This window comes from Neofelis nebulosa, chromosome 6, assembly GCF_028018385.1.
Source record: "Neofelis nebulosa isolate mNeoNeb1 chromosome 6, mNeoNeb1.pri, whole genome shotgun sequence".
NCBI classification, from domain to species: Eukaryota; Metazoa; Chordata; class Mammalia; order Carnivora; family Felidae; genus Neofelis; species Neofelis nebulosa.
Window position 1 is genome coordinate 34,542,321 of NC_080787.1, and position 16,660 is coordinate 34,558,980.

Sequence of the window (16,660 nt, forward strand, 5' to 3'; positions counted from 1 at the left end):
TTTGCAAATATCTTCTCCCATTCTGTCGGTTGCCTTTTAGTTTTGCTGATTGTTTCCTTCTCTGTGCAGAAGCTTTTTATTTTGATGAGGTCCCAGTAGTTCATTTTTGCTTTTGTTTCCCTTGCCTCCGGAGACATGTTGGGTAAGAAGTTGCTATGGCCAAGATCAAAGAGGTTTTTGCCTGCTTTCTCCTCAAGGATTTTGATGGCTTCCTGTCTTACATTGAGGTCTTTCATCCATTTTGAGTTTATTTTTGTGTGTGGTGTAAGAAAGTGGTCCAGGGTCATTCTGCATGTCGCTGTCCAGTTTTCCCAGCACCACTTGCTGAAGAGACTGTCTTTATTCCATCAGACATTCTTTCCTGCTTTGTCAAATATTAGTTGGCCATATGTTTGTGGGTACATTTCTGGGTTCTCTATTCTGTTTCATTGATCTAAGTGTCTGTTTTTGTGTCAGTACCATACTGTCTTGATGATAACAGCTTTGTAATACACAATTCCGGAAATATGAGGCCTCCAGCTTTGGCTTTCTCTTTCAGTGTTGCTTTGGCTATTCGGGGTCTTTTCTGGTTCCATACAAATTTTAGGATTGTTTGTTCTAGCTCTGTGAAGAATGCTGGTGTTATTTTGATAGGGACTGCTTTGAATATGTAGATTGCTTTGGGTAGAATTGACATTTTAACAATATTTGTTCTTCCAATCCATGAACATGGAATATTTTACATTTTTTGTGTGTCTTCTTCAGTTTCTTTCATGAGATTTCTATAGTTTTAAGTGTATAGATTTTTCATTTCCTTGGTTGGGTTTATTCCTAGGTATTTTATGGGTTTTGGTGCAATTGTAAATGGGATTGATTTCTTGATTTCTCTTTCTGAGGCTTCATTATTGGTGTATAGAAATGCAACTGACTTCTGTGCATTGTTATATCCTGTAACTTTACTGAATGCATGGATCAGTTCTAGCAGTTTTTGTGTGTGTGTGTGTGCGTGGGTAACTTTTTGGGTTTTTCACATAGAGTATCATGTCATCTGTGAAGAGTGAAAGTTTGACTTCTTCCTTGCTGATTTGGGTGCTTTTATTTTTTTGTGTGTGTTGTCTGAGTGCTAAGCCTGGGATTTCCAACACTATGTTGAGTAACAGTGGTGAGAATGGACATCCTTGTTGTGTTCCTGATCTTAGGGGGAAAACTCTCAGTTTTTCCCCATTGAGGGTGATATTAGTGGTGGGTCTTTCATGCATGGCTGTTATGATCTTGAGGTATGCTCCTTCTATTCCTACTTTCTTGAAGGTTTTTATCGAGAAAGATGCTGTATTTTTTCACATGCTTTTTCTGCATCTTTTGAGAGAAACATGTGGTTTTTGTCCTTTCTTTTATTAATGTAAGGTATCACATTGATTGATTTGTGGATATTGAATGAGCCCTGCATCCCAGGTATAAATCCTACTTGATTGTGGTGAATAATTATTTTAATGTATTGTTGGATCTGACTGGCTAGTATCTTGTTGAGAATTTTTGCATCCATGTTCATCAAGGAACTTGGTCTTTAGTTATTCTTTTTAGTGGGGTCTTTGTTTTTGGAATCAAGATAATGCTGCCCTCATAGAATGAGTTTGGAAGTTTTCCTTCCATTTCTATTTTTGAGAACATATTAGAAAGAATAGGTGTTAACTCTTTAAATGTTTGGTAGAATTCCCCTGGAAAGCCACCCAGCTCTGGACTCTTGTTCGTTATGAGACTTGATTACTAATTCAATTTCTTTACTGGTTATGGGTCTGTTGAAATTTTCTATTTCTTCCTATTTCAGTTTTGGCAGTTTATCTGTTTCTAGGAATTTGTCCATTTCTTCCAGATTTCCCAATTTATTGTCATGTAATTGCTCATAATATTCTCTTATTATTGTTCGTATTTCTGCAGTGTTGGTTGTGCTCTCTTCTTTAATTCTTGATTTTATTTGGGTCCTTTCCCTTTTCTTTTTGATCAAACTGGCTAGGGTTTTATCAATTCTGTTAATTCTTTCAAAGAATCAGCTCCTGGTTTCGTTGATATATTCTACTATTTTTTTTGATTTTGAGATCATTGATTTCTGCTCTAATCTTTATTATTTTCCATCTTCTGCTGGTTTGGGGCTTTCTTTGCTATTCCTTTTCCAGCTCTTTAAGGTATAAGGTTAGGTTGTGTGTTTGAGACTTTCTTCCTTCTTTAGGAATGCCTGGATTGCTATATACTTCCCTCTTATGACTGCTTTTGCTGTATTCCAGAGATTTGGGGCTGTCGTGTTATCATTTTCATTGACTTCCGTGTACTTTTTAACTTTCTCTTTAATTTCTTGGTTAACCCATTCATTCCTTAGTAGGATGTTCTTTAATGTCCAGGTATTCATGGTCTTTTCAAAGTTTTTTTGTGGTTGATTTCGAGTTTTGTAGCATTGTGGTCTGAAAATATGCATGGTATGATCTTGATTTTTTGTATTTGTTGAGGGCTGATTTGTGTTCCAGTATGTGATCTAATCTGGAAAATGTTACATGTGCACTTGAGAAGAATGTGTATTCTGCTGCTTTAGGATGAAATGTTCTGAATATATTTGTTAAGTCCATCCAGTCCAGTGTGTCATTCAAAGTCATTGTTTCCTTGTTGATTTTCTGTTTAGCTGATCTGTCCATTGGTGTAGGTGGGGTGTTTAAGTTCCCTATTATTATGGTATTATTATCAATCGGTTTCTGTATATTTGTGATTAATTGCTTTATATATTTCAGTGCTTCACATTAGAGGTATAAATGTTCAGAATTGTTAGATCTTCTTGGTGGATAGACCCCTTAATTTTGACAAAATGCCCTATCATCTCTTGTTAGTCTTTATTTTAAAATCTAATTTGTCTGATATAAGTATGGCTACTCCGGCTTTCTTTTGGCGACCATTACAATGATAGATGGTTCTCTATCCCCTTACTTTCAGTCTGAAGTTGTATTTAGTCTAAAATGGGTCTCTTGTGAAATGGGTTTCTAAAATCATGTTTTATTATCCATTCTGATACTCTATGTCTTTTGATTGAAGCATTTAGTTAATTGACATTTCTAGTGTGTACTGAAAGATATGAATTTATTGCGATTGTGTTGCCTGTAGAGTTGGAGTTTCTGGTGGTGTTCTCTGGTCCTTTCTAGTCTTTGTTGCTTTTGGCTTTTTTGTTTTGTTTCATCTTTTCTCCCCTCAGAGAATCCCCCTTAAAATTTCTTGCAGAGCTGGTTTAGTGATCATGGACTCCTTTAGTTTTTGTTTGTCTGGGAAACTCTTTATCTGTCCTATTTTGAATGACAGCCTTCCTGGATTAAGAATTCTTGGCTGCATATTTTTCTGATTCAGCACACTGAATATATCCTGCCAGTTTTCCGGCCTACCAAGTTTCTGTGAATAGGTATGCTGTGAACCTGATCTATCTTCCCTTATATGTTGAGGACTTTTTTCCCTTGTTTTTTTCATATATCTTTCCTTGTCTGTGTATTTTGTGAATTTGACTATGATATGCCTTGTTGATGGTCAGTCTTCATTGAATCTAATGGGAGTTCTCTGTGCTTCTTGGATTTTGATATCTGTGTCTTTCCCCAGATTAGGAAAGTTTTCTGCTGTAATTTGCTCACGTAAACCTTCTACCATGTTGTCTTTCTCTTCATCTTCTGGGACTCCTATGATTCAGATATTATTCCTTTTTAATAAGTCACTGAGTTCTCTAATTCTTGTATTGTGCTCTTTTGCCTTAGTTTCCCTCTGTTATTCCTGTTTCATTGTTCTTCATAATTTTGTCTTCTTTATCACTGATTTGCTGCTCTCCTTCATCCATCCTTGCTGCTGTGGCACCATTCAAAATTGCATCTTGGTTATAGCATTTTTAATTTCATCCTGACTAGATTTTACTTCTTTCATATCCTCTGAAAAGGGTTTTGTGCTTTTTTCAACCCCAGCTAGTATTATTATTGTGATTCTAAGGTGTGGTTCAGACATCTTGCTTATATCTGTGTTGATTAACCTGCTGGCTGTCATTTCTTCGTGTTCTTTCTTTTGGGGCAAATTCCTTAATTTTGTCATTTTGCAGGAAGAAAAAGAACTAATAAAATTAAAATTAAAATTAAAAAAATTTAAAAAAACACACAAAAAATCAAATAAAGAAAGCTAGATCCTAGGTGTGTTTTGGTCGGATTGTTGAATGAAACTTGGTAGAATAGAGAAAAAAGGAAAGAAGAAGAAAAAAAGTAAGAAAAAGTTTAAAATTAAAAAAAAATTATACAATAAAATAGAATAAAATGAAATGAAGAAAGTGAAATAGAATAAAAACATTTACAAAAATAAAAAAATAGTAAAAAGGGGGGCGCCTGGGTGGCGCAGTCGGTTTAGCGTCCGACTTCAGCCAGGTCACGATCTCGCGGTCCGTGAGTTCGAGCCCCACGTCAGGCTCTGGGCTGATGGCTCGGAGCCTGGAGCCTGCTTCCGATTCTGTGTCTCCCTCTCTCTCTGCCCCTCCCCCATTCATGCTCTGTCACTCTCTGTCCCAAAAATAAATAAAAAACGTTGAAAAAAAAAATTAAAAAAAAAAAATAGTAAAAAGAAATTTAAAAAATGGAAAATAAAAATAAAAATAAAATTTTCTCTTTCTGTATCCAAGAAAAAGGAAGGAGGGAAAAAAATTTAAACAAAAGCAAAAAAAGAAAGAAAGAAAGAAAGAAATGAATAGATGGACCAGCAAACAGAATGAAATCCAAAAGAAATTACATCCAGTTTCCCCTAGAAGTCAAACTATGAAGCACTTTATAGTTTGTACACTAAGCAGGCAGAGAGGTGTGTGGTGGTCCTCTAGGGCATGTGCTTGGTGGGTACAGTTGGGCAGAACTTGGTGTGATGGCTTCGTTTTCCACTAGTAAGCTGCTTAGCTTACTGAGGTGGATCAGTGTGGCACATGTGCACTTGTGCATGTTTGTGCATGCACAAGAGAGGTGAAAATGGCTTCACTCAGCTTCCCAGTCTCTGGCACAGGAACTCAGCTCTCACTTACTGGTAATCAAGCACCTCTCTTTGTCTCCAGCTTCCATCCACTCCCTGTTTCTACACTGTGTCCAAGCCATCAGCCTGCTAGGCGTCACCTCTCTCCTGAATTTTATCTCACATAGGGCTATGTTTCCAAACCCGTAACTTCTGAGAACCTTGTGGCTTGGACCTGCTCTGACCCGTTGGGGAGGGCCTCACTGAGCAGTGGCTGGGTACTGGCTTGCCCCAGAGAACACTACTGTGATGGCGTTCATGAGATTGCACTGTAGCAGAGGTTCAGAGATTGTGGCCGGGTGCCAGCTTGCCCCAGCAAAAATTCATGTGATTGCACAGTGGCAGCAGTTCAGAGATTATGGCAAATCACAACAAATAACTGGCGCCAAGTTTCATCACACCCTGCCATCTTTGTTCCAATACCAGCAAATGTGGCTGTTTTCTGGGGTCCGCTGGGACCTTTGCCAATGGGGAGGCCAAACGGCCTCTTCCAAATGTCCTCCAAGCAGGGGAAATCCTTCTCCCCAGGTGGCCCACTGACCCCTCAGACCTCATTGCTTCCTCCTGGGGATTCACCCTTCCTCTCCACTTGAGCACTGCCAGGTATTGATCTCCAGAATTTCCGACTCTGCAGTCTCCTATTTATAGAGTCGTAGTGGTATTGAAATCCTCTCATTTCTCCCCATCAGTGTTTTTAGGGAACAGATTTCTTGTTCAGTCCTTTGTGAGCGTTTCCACTCTTTTTCTCTCCAGCTACTTTTGGAGGAGTGCTTTTTTTGTACTCTCCTGGTGTGCCACACTCTCCCCACCTTTCTCTGTCCTGTCTCCACAAAAACAGCTCCCCACCCTCTGCGGCTTCTCTCTCCCCCAGTTCACCTCTCCACACTGTGTACCTGCTGAGTTCTGTGGCTTAAGTTATGCAGACTGTGGTGTTAATCCTCAGTACAATGTCCTAGGTGTACAAAATGGTTTGGTGCTGATCTAGCTGCATTCAGGGATGAGAGAAGCCAAGAACTTCATGCTGCTCCACCGTCTTGGCCCTTCCAAATTGTTTTCTTTCTGTGGGAATTCTTCGTATTCTGATACTAGTCTTAAAATGTTTTTTATTTTTTTATGTGTTGTAAATATGCTTTTCTACTTAATGTTGCCTTTTCACTTTGTGGCATTTGATGAACAAATGTTCTTGATTATGAATCCCTCCCACATGTATCATGTTATTTTCTTATAGTAAGTAGGTTTTGAGTGTTTTTAAAGAAATCTTTTTGTACTCCAAGTTCATGGTGATTATTTCTATATTATTTTCTAAAAACTATTTTTTGTCTTTCATATTTATATGTAATTCACTGGAACTGAAGTTTGATGTGAGGTAGGGATATGCTTTCTTCCTTTCTTTTCTGTATGGTTATCTACTTGTCACAAAGTCATTTATGAAAAAGACTTTATCCATTGTTCTGCAGGGAAGTTTTGTCATATGTCAACATTTGTGAACATTTACGATTATGTGAACATGATGTGAACATTTGGGTAATGCATTTCTGAGTTTCTCAAATTTCTTTATCATTCTGTTCATCTCGGTATTTGTTAACATAGCCTTACAGAATGACTTGGGTCTGTACCCTCTTTTTCTATTTTCAAGAAAACTCCATGCAGGATTTGAAGTATTTTTTCTTTGAATATTTGGTAGAACTCATCAGAGAAGACATCTGGTTATGGAGAAAGATTTTTTTTGATTACTGATTCCATATCAATTCATATTTTTAATTTTTTTCTTTATTCATTTTCATAAGTTACTCTTCTAGGATTTCAGGGACTATAGTAATAAAGGAATTGGTTTATGGGATTTGTGACAAAGTATGTTACATTTATTTTCTGAAATTCTTAAAATCTGCCCTTTAAAACATATCTACCCAGGTAGATATGTTTGATATTTGGTTTTCTTTCTTTCTTCTTATTTAAAAAATATGTAAGCTCATGTGATCATTTCCCCTAGATACTCATCATTTTCACTGATTCATACAATTTGTCTCAGTTGGAACACGTCCAGAGAAGCAGTTTTTAAACTTCTCCTACTGGAAAACTATCCTCAGTTTATTTTTTGCAAACTCTACTTTTTCAGTTTTCTTCCCTACCACTTCTTTTACTGTTTATCACCACCACCACCACCACCACCATGTTATTACTTTTCTTAATTTCTTTTCTCTATTCTGTTTTTAAATTATTATCTGTTAATCTGAAGGATCATAAGCATATCCAACCTTCTTTTTCCTTCCTCATAATGTTGCCCAGCCTTTCAACAACCCTATAGTTACTGTGCATAAGATGTATTTGTTCTTTTCAAAGTTTTATTTAAACTTTATTTTCCTTTATCTCTGCCTGGATTCTGAGCCCATCTTATTTCCTTAAATACTTTTGTATATGTTTCTTCTTAGTAAAAAATTCTAATTTATTATTGACAAGTCAGTTGACTTAATTATCAATATATTCTTTCTGGAAATCAGTGGAGTTAAATATCAAAGGTGTTTTTAATAACTCATTGAAATGCTTAGTTTTTGCACAGTTATGAATGAAAATAGCCAGTGTGACTAAAATCCTTTACCACACATTTGTACTTTATAGTTATTAAATAGTAAAATAACTTACCAGTAGGTGGTGCATTTTTTTCTGAAACACAACACAAAAATATGTTTTTAGTTAATCTTTATATATACATCATAATGTCTATCAATAATTTTTTCTAAGATGCACTTTGAAAATGACACTAACAAGGTGCCAAAATATTTGCATCATTTGACTTGAAGCTGTTGACCAGATAAGAGTCCTTCATGTATTAATAGACATACAAAGAGTGGAAATGACCTTGAGGAACCCAAATGTTATTTTGTCCCCTGTGTAGTATCTGTACCAAGTGATAAGTCTATGCATGAGATCTAAATGAAGACATATAATTCCCCTTATCCATGCCTTTCTATCCTTAAATAGAGCTGAGAGATATAAAATTAATATATATGCATTTAAAATTCTTCCATTTCAGTTTATGCATACGTTTTATTTATATTTATGTTTTGCTCTGGCAAAAACTCTTTCATTTTTTTTTTTAATTCTTACTTTTCTCTTTTCCTATTCAATCACTTTACTTCTTCTTCTATTCTTTTTTTTTAATGTTTATTTATTTTAGAGAGAGAGAGAGAGTGAATGGAAGAAGGGCAGAGAGAGAGGAAAACACAGAATCTGAAGCAGTCTCCAGACTCTGAGCTACAAGTACAGAGCCTGATGCAGGGCTCAAACCCACAAACTGTGAGATCATGACCTGAGCTGAAATTGGCCACTCAACCAATTGAGCCACCCAGGTACCCCCATCTTCCTCTTCTATTCTGGCTACACATTATTGGTTTGGAAATTTATTTTTTTTTAGTGGATAGAATATTTTTTTCCAGCTCCTAATCATTTTTGTTGACCAGTGTTTTCTTTTCTAAATAGAAATATAGTTGACATACAATATTGTATTAGTTTCAAGTGTACAACATAGTGATTCATCAATGATATATACATCACAATATGCTCACCATAAGTGTAGTTACCTTTTACCATTATATAATGTTATTATAACACTATTGACTATATTCCCTATGCTGTACTTTTCATGCTATGTGTATAATTGGTATAAAATATCATAGACATTTCATGTAGACATTAAGTGTTTGGAGATAAGTATACACCAATGAAGGATCATCACAATCAATGCCATGAAATTATCCATCACCTGCAAAAGTTTCCTCCTGCACCTTTTGCTATTTTCTTTTCTTTTTTTGCATTCTTTTTAAAATTTAAAATTTTTAAATTTTAATCACCTGGTGCTCCTCATGACAAGTGACTCCCTAATCTCCATCACCTATTTTATCCATCTTCCCACCCACCTCCCCTCTGGTAACTATCAGTTTGTTCTCTATAGATATGAATTTGTTTCTTGGTTTACCTCGCTCTCACTATCTTTATTTCCTTTTCCTCACTTGTTTCATTTCATAAATTTCACATATGAGTGAAATCATATAAGATTTGTCTTTCTCTGACTTATTTCTCTTAGCATTATACCATCTAGCTCCACCCATGTTGCAAATGGCAAGATTTCATTCTACGGCTGAATAATATTTGATTGTATATATATGCCATATCTTCTTTATCCATTCACGAATCAATGGATGCTTGGGCTACTTCTTTATTTTGGGTATTGCAAATAATGCTGCTATAAAAAACATACGGTGCACACATCCTTTTGAATTACTGTTTTTTAAATTTATTTTTTACTGTTTTTATTTATATTTGAGAGACAGAGAGAGATGGGGGGGGAGGGGCAGAGACAGAGGGAGACACAGAATCCAAAGCAGGCTCCAGGCTCTGAACAGTCAGCACAGAGCGCAATGCAGGGCTTGAACTCATGAGCAATGAGATCATGACCTGAGCCTAAGTTGGACACTTAACTGACTGAGCCACCCAGTCATCCTGAATTAGTGTTTTTGCATTCTTTGCGTAAATACCCAATAGTGCAATTGCTGGATTATAGGGTAGTTGTATTTTTTACTTTTTGAGGAAACTCCATACTGTTTTCCACAGTGGTTGCATGATTTTGCATTCCCACCAACAGTGCAACAGAGCTCCTTTTTCTCCACATCCTTGCCAACACTTGTTGTTTCTTGTGTTGTTGATTTTAGCCATTCTGACCAGTGTGAGGTGATATTTCATTGTAGTTTGTTTTGCATTTCTCTGATTATAAGTGATAATGAGCATCTGTTCATGTGTCTGTTGGCCATCTGTATGTCTTCTTTGGAAAAATGTCTTCCAGTTTTACCAACACTATTTGTTGAAAAGACTGTCTTTTTCCCATTGGATATTCTTTCCTTCATTGTCAAGATTAAGTGACTATATATTTGCGGGTTTATTTCTGAGCTTTCTGTTCTGTTCTATTGATTTATGTGTCTATTTTTGTGCTAGTGCCATACTGACTTGATTACCACAGGTTTGTAATATAACTTGAAGTTGGGAATTGTGAGGCCTCCAGCCTTGCCCCTTTTTTTCCAGACTACTTTGGGTATTTGGGGTCTTTTGTGGTTCCATACAAATTTTAAGATTGTTCTATTTCTGTGAAAAATGTTGGAAAAATGTTGGTATTTTGGTAGGGATTGCATTAAATGTGTACAATGCTTTGAATAGTGTGGATATTTTAAAAATATTTGTTCTCCTAATCCATAAGTGTGGAATGTCTTTCTATTTCTTTGTGTCCTCTTCAACTTTGTTCATCAATGTTTTATATTTTTCAGAGTATAGGTTTTTTACTTTTTTGATTAGCTTTATTCCTAGGCATCTTATTATTTGGGGTCCAATTATAAATGGGATTATTTTCTTAATTTCTCTTTCTGATGCCTTATTATTATTGTATAGAAATGAAATAGTTGTCTGTACATTGATTTTGTACATTGTGACTTTACTGACTTCATGTATCAGTTCTAGCAAATTTTTTGGTGGAATCATTCAGGTATTCTATATAGAGTATCATGTCATCTTCAAATAAGGTAAGTTTTCATTCTTTCTCACCAATTTCCATATCTTTTATGTCTTTGTGTTGTCTGACTGCTGTGGCTAAGACTTCCACAGCATAAATGAATAAAAGTGGGGAGAGTAGACATCCTTGTCTTGTTCCTGACCTTAGGGGGAAAGTTCTCAGTTTTTCCCTATCAAAGATGATGTTAGCTGTGGGTTTTTCATATATGGCCCTAATTATGTTGAGGTAGATACCCTCTAAACCTATATTGTTGAGGCTTTTATAATACATGGATATTTTACTTTGTCAGATGATTTTACATCTATTGAAAGAACCATATGGTTCTTATCCTTTCTCTTATTGATGTGATGTATCACGTTGATTGATTTGAGAATGTCGGACCACACTTGCAACCCAGGATTAAATTCCAAATGATTGTGGTGAATGGGTGAAGATTTCTTTAATGTATTGTTGGATTCTGTTTGCTAGTATTTTGTTGAGGATTTTTGCATCACTGCTCATCAGAGATACTGGTCTGTAGTTTGTTTGTTTGTTTGTTTGTTTATCAAGTCTTTATCTGATTTTGGTAACAGAGTCATGCTGGTTTTAGAAGGTTTTTTTTTCATAACATAAATTTAGAAGGTTTTTTTTTTCTTTTTTTTGGGGGGGGATAATTTTTGAAGAATATGTACTAATTCTTTAAATCTTTAGTGGAATTCGACTGTGAATCCACCTGGTCCTGGACATTGGTTTGTTAGGAGGTTTTTTTTTTTAATATTTATTTATTTATCTTGAGAGAGAGAAGGAGTGAGAAAGAGCAGGAAAGGGACAAAGAGAGAGGGAGAGAGAATCTCAAGCAAGCTCTGTACTGTCAGTGCAGAGCCTGATGAAGAGACATGGGGCCCAATCTCATGAACCATGAAATCATAACTTTAACTGAAGTCAAGTATTGGATTTATAACTGATTGAGCCACCCAAGCACTCCTGTTGGAAGTTTTTCGATTGTTGATTTAATTTCTTTGCTGGTAATTGGTCTGTTAAAATTTTCTATTTCTTTCTGCTTCAGTTTTTGTAGTTTGTATATTTCTAGGAATTTATCCATTTCTTGGAAATTGTGTAATTTTTTGGCGTGTACTTTTTTATAATATCTTATAATTCTGTGGTATTAGTTGTTATTTCTTCCCTCTCATTTGTGATTTTATGTATTTGGGTTCTTTTTCTCTACAACTTTATCAATTCTATTGATTTTTTCAAAGAACCAGTTTTGGTTTCATTGATCTTTTCTATTGTTGTGTTTTTGTTTTTGTTTTTTGTTTTTTTTTGTTTTTTTAGTTTCTATATAATTTATGTCTGCTATAATCATTATTATTTCCTTCCTTCTTTCTTTCTCCTGGCTTTAGGCTTCTTTTGTTTTTCTTTTTCTAGCTCCTTTATGTGTGAGGTTAGATTTTTGTGATTTTCTTGATTCTTGAGGTGAATCTGTATTACTATAAACTTTTCTCTTAGAATTACTTTTGTTGAATCCAAGTGGTTTTGAATCATTTTTTTCATTTTCATTTGGTTCCATTAGTTTTTTATTTCTTCTTTGATCTACTGGTTGACCCATTTTGTCACTTATTTTCTGGTTGTTTCTGAAGATTCTCTGATCCTTTCTCATCTTTCTTGCTCTCATGGTTTTATGTTTTTCTTTAGTGATGTATTTGGATTTCTTTCTCTTTATTCCTTGCATATTTATTGTGGTTTTTGATATAGGTTTACCATTAGGTTTAAGTGGCATGTCATACAACCTCCATGTCATTCAACCTCCATGTATTTTTGGTTTTCCAGCCTTTTTCTTGTGGTTGACCTCTAGTTTCATAGTGTTGAGGTCAGAAAAGATGCATGGTATGACTTCAATCTTCTGAAATATGTTGCAGCTTCTTTTGTGGCCTAATATGTTATCTATTCTGGAGAATGTTCCACCTATATTTGAAAAGAATGTGTATTCTGCTATTTAAAGATGAAAGGTTCTCAATGTATCTGTTAAATTCAAGTATTCCAGTGTGTCATTCAAAGCTATTATTTCTTTGTTGATTTTCTGTTTAGATGATCTGTCCATTGCTGTAAGGGGAGTGTTAAAGTCTGCACTATTATTGTATATTTTTTTCTTTCTTTCTCTTTCTTTCTTTCTTTCTTTCTTTCTTTCTTTCTTTCTTTCAAAGAGAGAGAGAGAGAGAGAGAGAGAGAGAGAGAGAGAGGGAGAGTGAGCAAGGGAGGGGCAGAGAAAAAGAGAGGGAGAGACAGAATCCCAAGCAGGTCCCACACTGTCAGTGTAGAGCCTTGATACAGGTCTCGAACTCATGAACCATGAGATCATTAACTAAGCTGAAATCAAGAGTCAGATACTTAACTGACTGAGTCACCCAGCTGTCCCTACTATTATTGTGTTATTGTAGATTAGTTCCTTTATGTTTGTTATTCATTGTTTTGTGTATTTGGGTGTTTCCGCATTGGTTGCATACAACTTTACAATTGTTATATCTTTTTGTTAGATTGTTCCTTTTATTATCACTTAGTGTCCTTCTTTGTCTCTTGTTTCAGTCTTTGTTTCAAGGTCTTGTTTGTTTGAAATAAGTATTGGTACTCTGGCTTTCTTTTGATACCCATTTGCATAAGTGTTTCTCCATCCTCTCACTTTCAATCTGCAGGTGTCTTTAGGTCTGAAACAAGTCTCCTGTAGACAAAATACAGATGGGTCTTATTTTTAAATCCATTCTGCCACTCTCTCTTTTGATTGAAGCATTTAGTTCATTTAAATTCAAAGTAATTATTGATATGTATTCATTGCCATTTTATTACTTATTTTGTGGTTGTTTCTGAAGATTTTCCCTGATCCTTTCTTATCTTTCTTGTTCTCATGGTTTTCTGTTTTTCTTTAATAGTGTGTTTGGATTTCTTTCTCTTTATTCTTTGCATATTTATTAGTGGTTTTTGATACAGGGTTACCATTAGGTTTGTATATAACCTCTTTTGCATATAATAGTCTGTATTAAGTTGATGCTCATTTAAGTTTGACTCCATTCTTTTCTCCTCTCCTCTCCACATTTTAGGTATATGTGTCATATTTTACATCCTTTAATTTTGTGAGTTCCTTGACTGATATTTTTAATGGAAATATTCATTTTTACTGCTTTTGTGTTTCTTACATCCCTACTGTCATTTCCGGTCTCTCATTTCCACTTAGGGAGTCCCATTTAATATTTCTTGAAGGGGTGGTTTAGTGGTCATGAACTCTAATTTCTGTTTGCCTGGGAAACTCTTTAATCTCTCATTCCATGATAATCTTGCTACATAGAGTATTGTTGGCAGCAAGTTTTTCCCATTTAGCACTTTGAATATATTATGCCACTCCTTTTTGGCTTGGAAGTTTTTTGCTGAAAATCCCTGATGGTCTGTGGGGTATCCTTTGTATGTAACTGTCTTCTTTTGCTTGCTGGTTTTAATATTTTTTCTTTATCACTACTACTTTCCATTTTAATTACAATGTCGTGATTTGGATCTGCTTCCACTGATTTCAATGGGGACTGTCTGTGCCTTCTGGATCTGGATACCTGTTTTCTTCCCCCAGATTTAGGGATATTCTCAGCTACTATTTCTTCAAAACATTTTCTGCCCCCTTTTCTCTCTCTTCTTCTGGGATTCCTATTGTACAAATGTTATTACATTTGATGGAGTCACAGCATTCCCTAAGTCTATTCTCATTTTGCATAATTCTTTTCTGTCTCTTTTGTTCAGCTTTATAGCTTCCCTTACTATGTCTTCTAGGTCACTGTTTTGTTTCTCTGCGTCTTCAAACCTGTTGTCCATTTCATCAAGCATGTTTCTCATTTTGTTTATTGAGCCTGTCATCTCTGCTATGTTATTTCTTATGTCTGTGTTAATGGTCTCACTGATGTTCTCCATGCTTTTTGTAAGTTCAGCGAGTATCCTTATTATTGCTTTAAATTATCTATCAGGCATATTACATATATCTGTTTTACTTAGTTCTGTGACCATGGCCTTGTCCTGTTCTTTCACTTGGTACAAATTCCTCTGTCTTCTCATTTTGTCTAAGTGTCTATGCCCTGTAGTCTGTGTTAGGGAAGTCAGCTTTCTCTCCTATTCTCAAGCACAAAGACTCTGAAGAAGAGGTCCATAGTGCCCTGAGGTGCAGTATACCCTATTCCACAGGGCCTGGAACTTCTGGGAGTGTCTCCAATATATGATGTGTGTGCTCTGTTATGTCCTAGCCACTTTATCTTTCAGGCCAGTCATCTGCAGAGGTTTTTTTTTTACCTGTTGTGAGCAGTGTTTGGTCCCTGGTCTGAATGTGGTGTGTTTTTAACTAGGTGTGCTCTGGTCTGCTTATGAAATTAGACTTGTCACTTTTGCCACCAAAATGGAGGCTCAACAAAACTCCCAAGTCAGGAAATGCATGTTGGGTAGGGTCTTCTGGGGCAGGCAGCCCCCATTGCTTGGACTGAGGCAAGCATGAGTGGGAAGGGCAGTTCTACCCGTGCATGGGAGGGGTGGCAGGGCTTTGTATAACCTGGTTAGGTTGTAAGTGTTGGTGCTGTGCTGGTTACTTTAGGTGTATTTATGCTGTATTTATGTATTTATGCTGAGGATAAGGGGAGGAAAATGGTGCTTGCCAGTTCCTTTGTTTCTGGAGTTGTTTCTCTGTGAATGTTGCCTTCTGGGACATGCTCCAAGTCAGGCAACTAACCTCCCCACTGTGTGCCCCAGGTGCTCTTCAGATTACTGTTTCCATGCTATACATCCGTGGATTGTTTGCACTGCCTTTTTCCAAGAGCAGCCCAAATGCCCTCTGAGCTCTCACACAGCCAGCACACTGACCTTTAGAACTCTGGTTCTAAAGCACACTGGTGCAAAAACTCATAAAATTTGATCCCTCTAATTTTTGCAAGCTTATTGCTATGGGGATTCTTCTTCCAGTGTTGGCTCCCCTGTGTGCTAGCCGGTCTTTCACCCTTCTCTGTGACCACAACTCCCTCTCCACCACAGTAGCCATGATCTGTTTCTCACTTAAGGTATGTCTCTGCACTTCCTACCTTCTTTGATGTGGCTTCGTCTCTACCTTTAGTTGTACAGTTTGTTCTGCCAGTCTTCAGGTTGATTTCTGGGGTATTTAGGATGATTTGACAGTTATTTTGTTGTATTCATGGGAATAGGTGAGCCTAGGGTCCTCCTAATCTGCCATCATCTTTCCCTTCTCTCTTTTGTTTTCTGGTGCTATTTATTTTCTATTTTATTTTATTTTTTTTATATTAGAGTTAGTTAGCATTCACTGTAGTCTTAGTTTCAGGAGCAGAATCCAGTGATTCATCTCTTACGTATGACACTCAGTACTCATCCCAAAAAGTGCCCTCCTTAATGCCCAATCACCCACTTAACCCCCCTCCCCCACCACTAACCCCCTTTTCCAACAACCCTCAGTTTGTTCTCTGTATTTAAGAGTCTCTTATATTTTGCTTCCCTCTCCATTTTTATTTTATTTTTCATCCGCTTATGTTCATCCGCTATGATTCTCCAATTCCACCTATCAGAAGAATCATATGATATCTGTCTTTCTCTGACTGACTTATTTTGCTTAGCATAATACCTTCCAGTCCCATCCATGTTGTTGCAGATGGCAAGATTTCATTCTTTTTCATTGCTGTGTATATATATATACACATACACACACACACACACACACACACACACACACACACACACACATATATATATGTATTTTTCTTTTTCCATTCATCAGTGGTGGACATTTGTGCTCTTTCCATACTTTTGCTATTGTTGATAGTGCTGCTATAAACATTGGGGTGCATATGCCCCTTCAAATCAGCATTTTTGTACCCTTTGGATAAATTCCTAGTAATGTAGTTGCTAGGTCATAGGGTAGTTCTCTTGAAAATTTTTGAGGAATCTCCATATGGTTTTCCAGAATGCCTGCACCAGTTTGCATTCCCACCATCAGTGCAAAAGTGTTCCCCTTTCTCTATATCCTGGCCAATATCTGTTGTTTCCTGAGTTGTTAATTTTAGCCATCTGACAGGTGTGAGGTGG

At 36.4% G+C, this 16,660-nt stretch overlaps 1 protein-coding gene across 1 annotated transcript in view; it reads right to left on the minus strand.

The window, feature by feature from the left end:
- TSBP1 (testis expressed basic protein 1) overlaps positions 1-16,660 on the minus strand; it is a 181,847-nt gene that overhangs the window by 27,021 nt on the left and 138,166 nt on the right. The window contains exon 36 of the mRNA XM_058736135.1: positions 7,666-7,686. Coding sequence (XP_058592118.1) covers positions 7,666-7,686 — 21 coding nt within the window. The remainder of the gene's footprint in view (positions 1-7,665; positions 7,687-16,660) is intronic.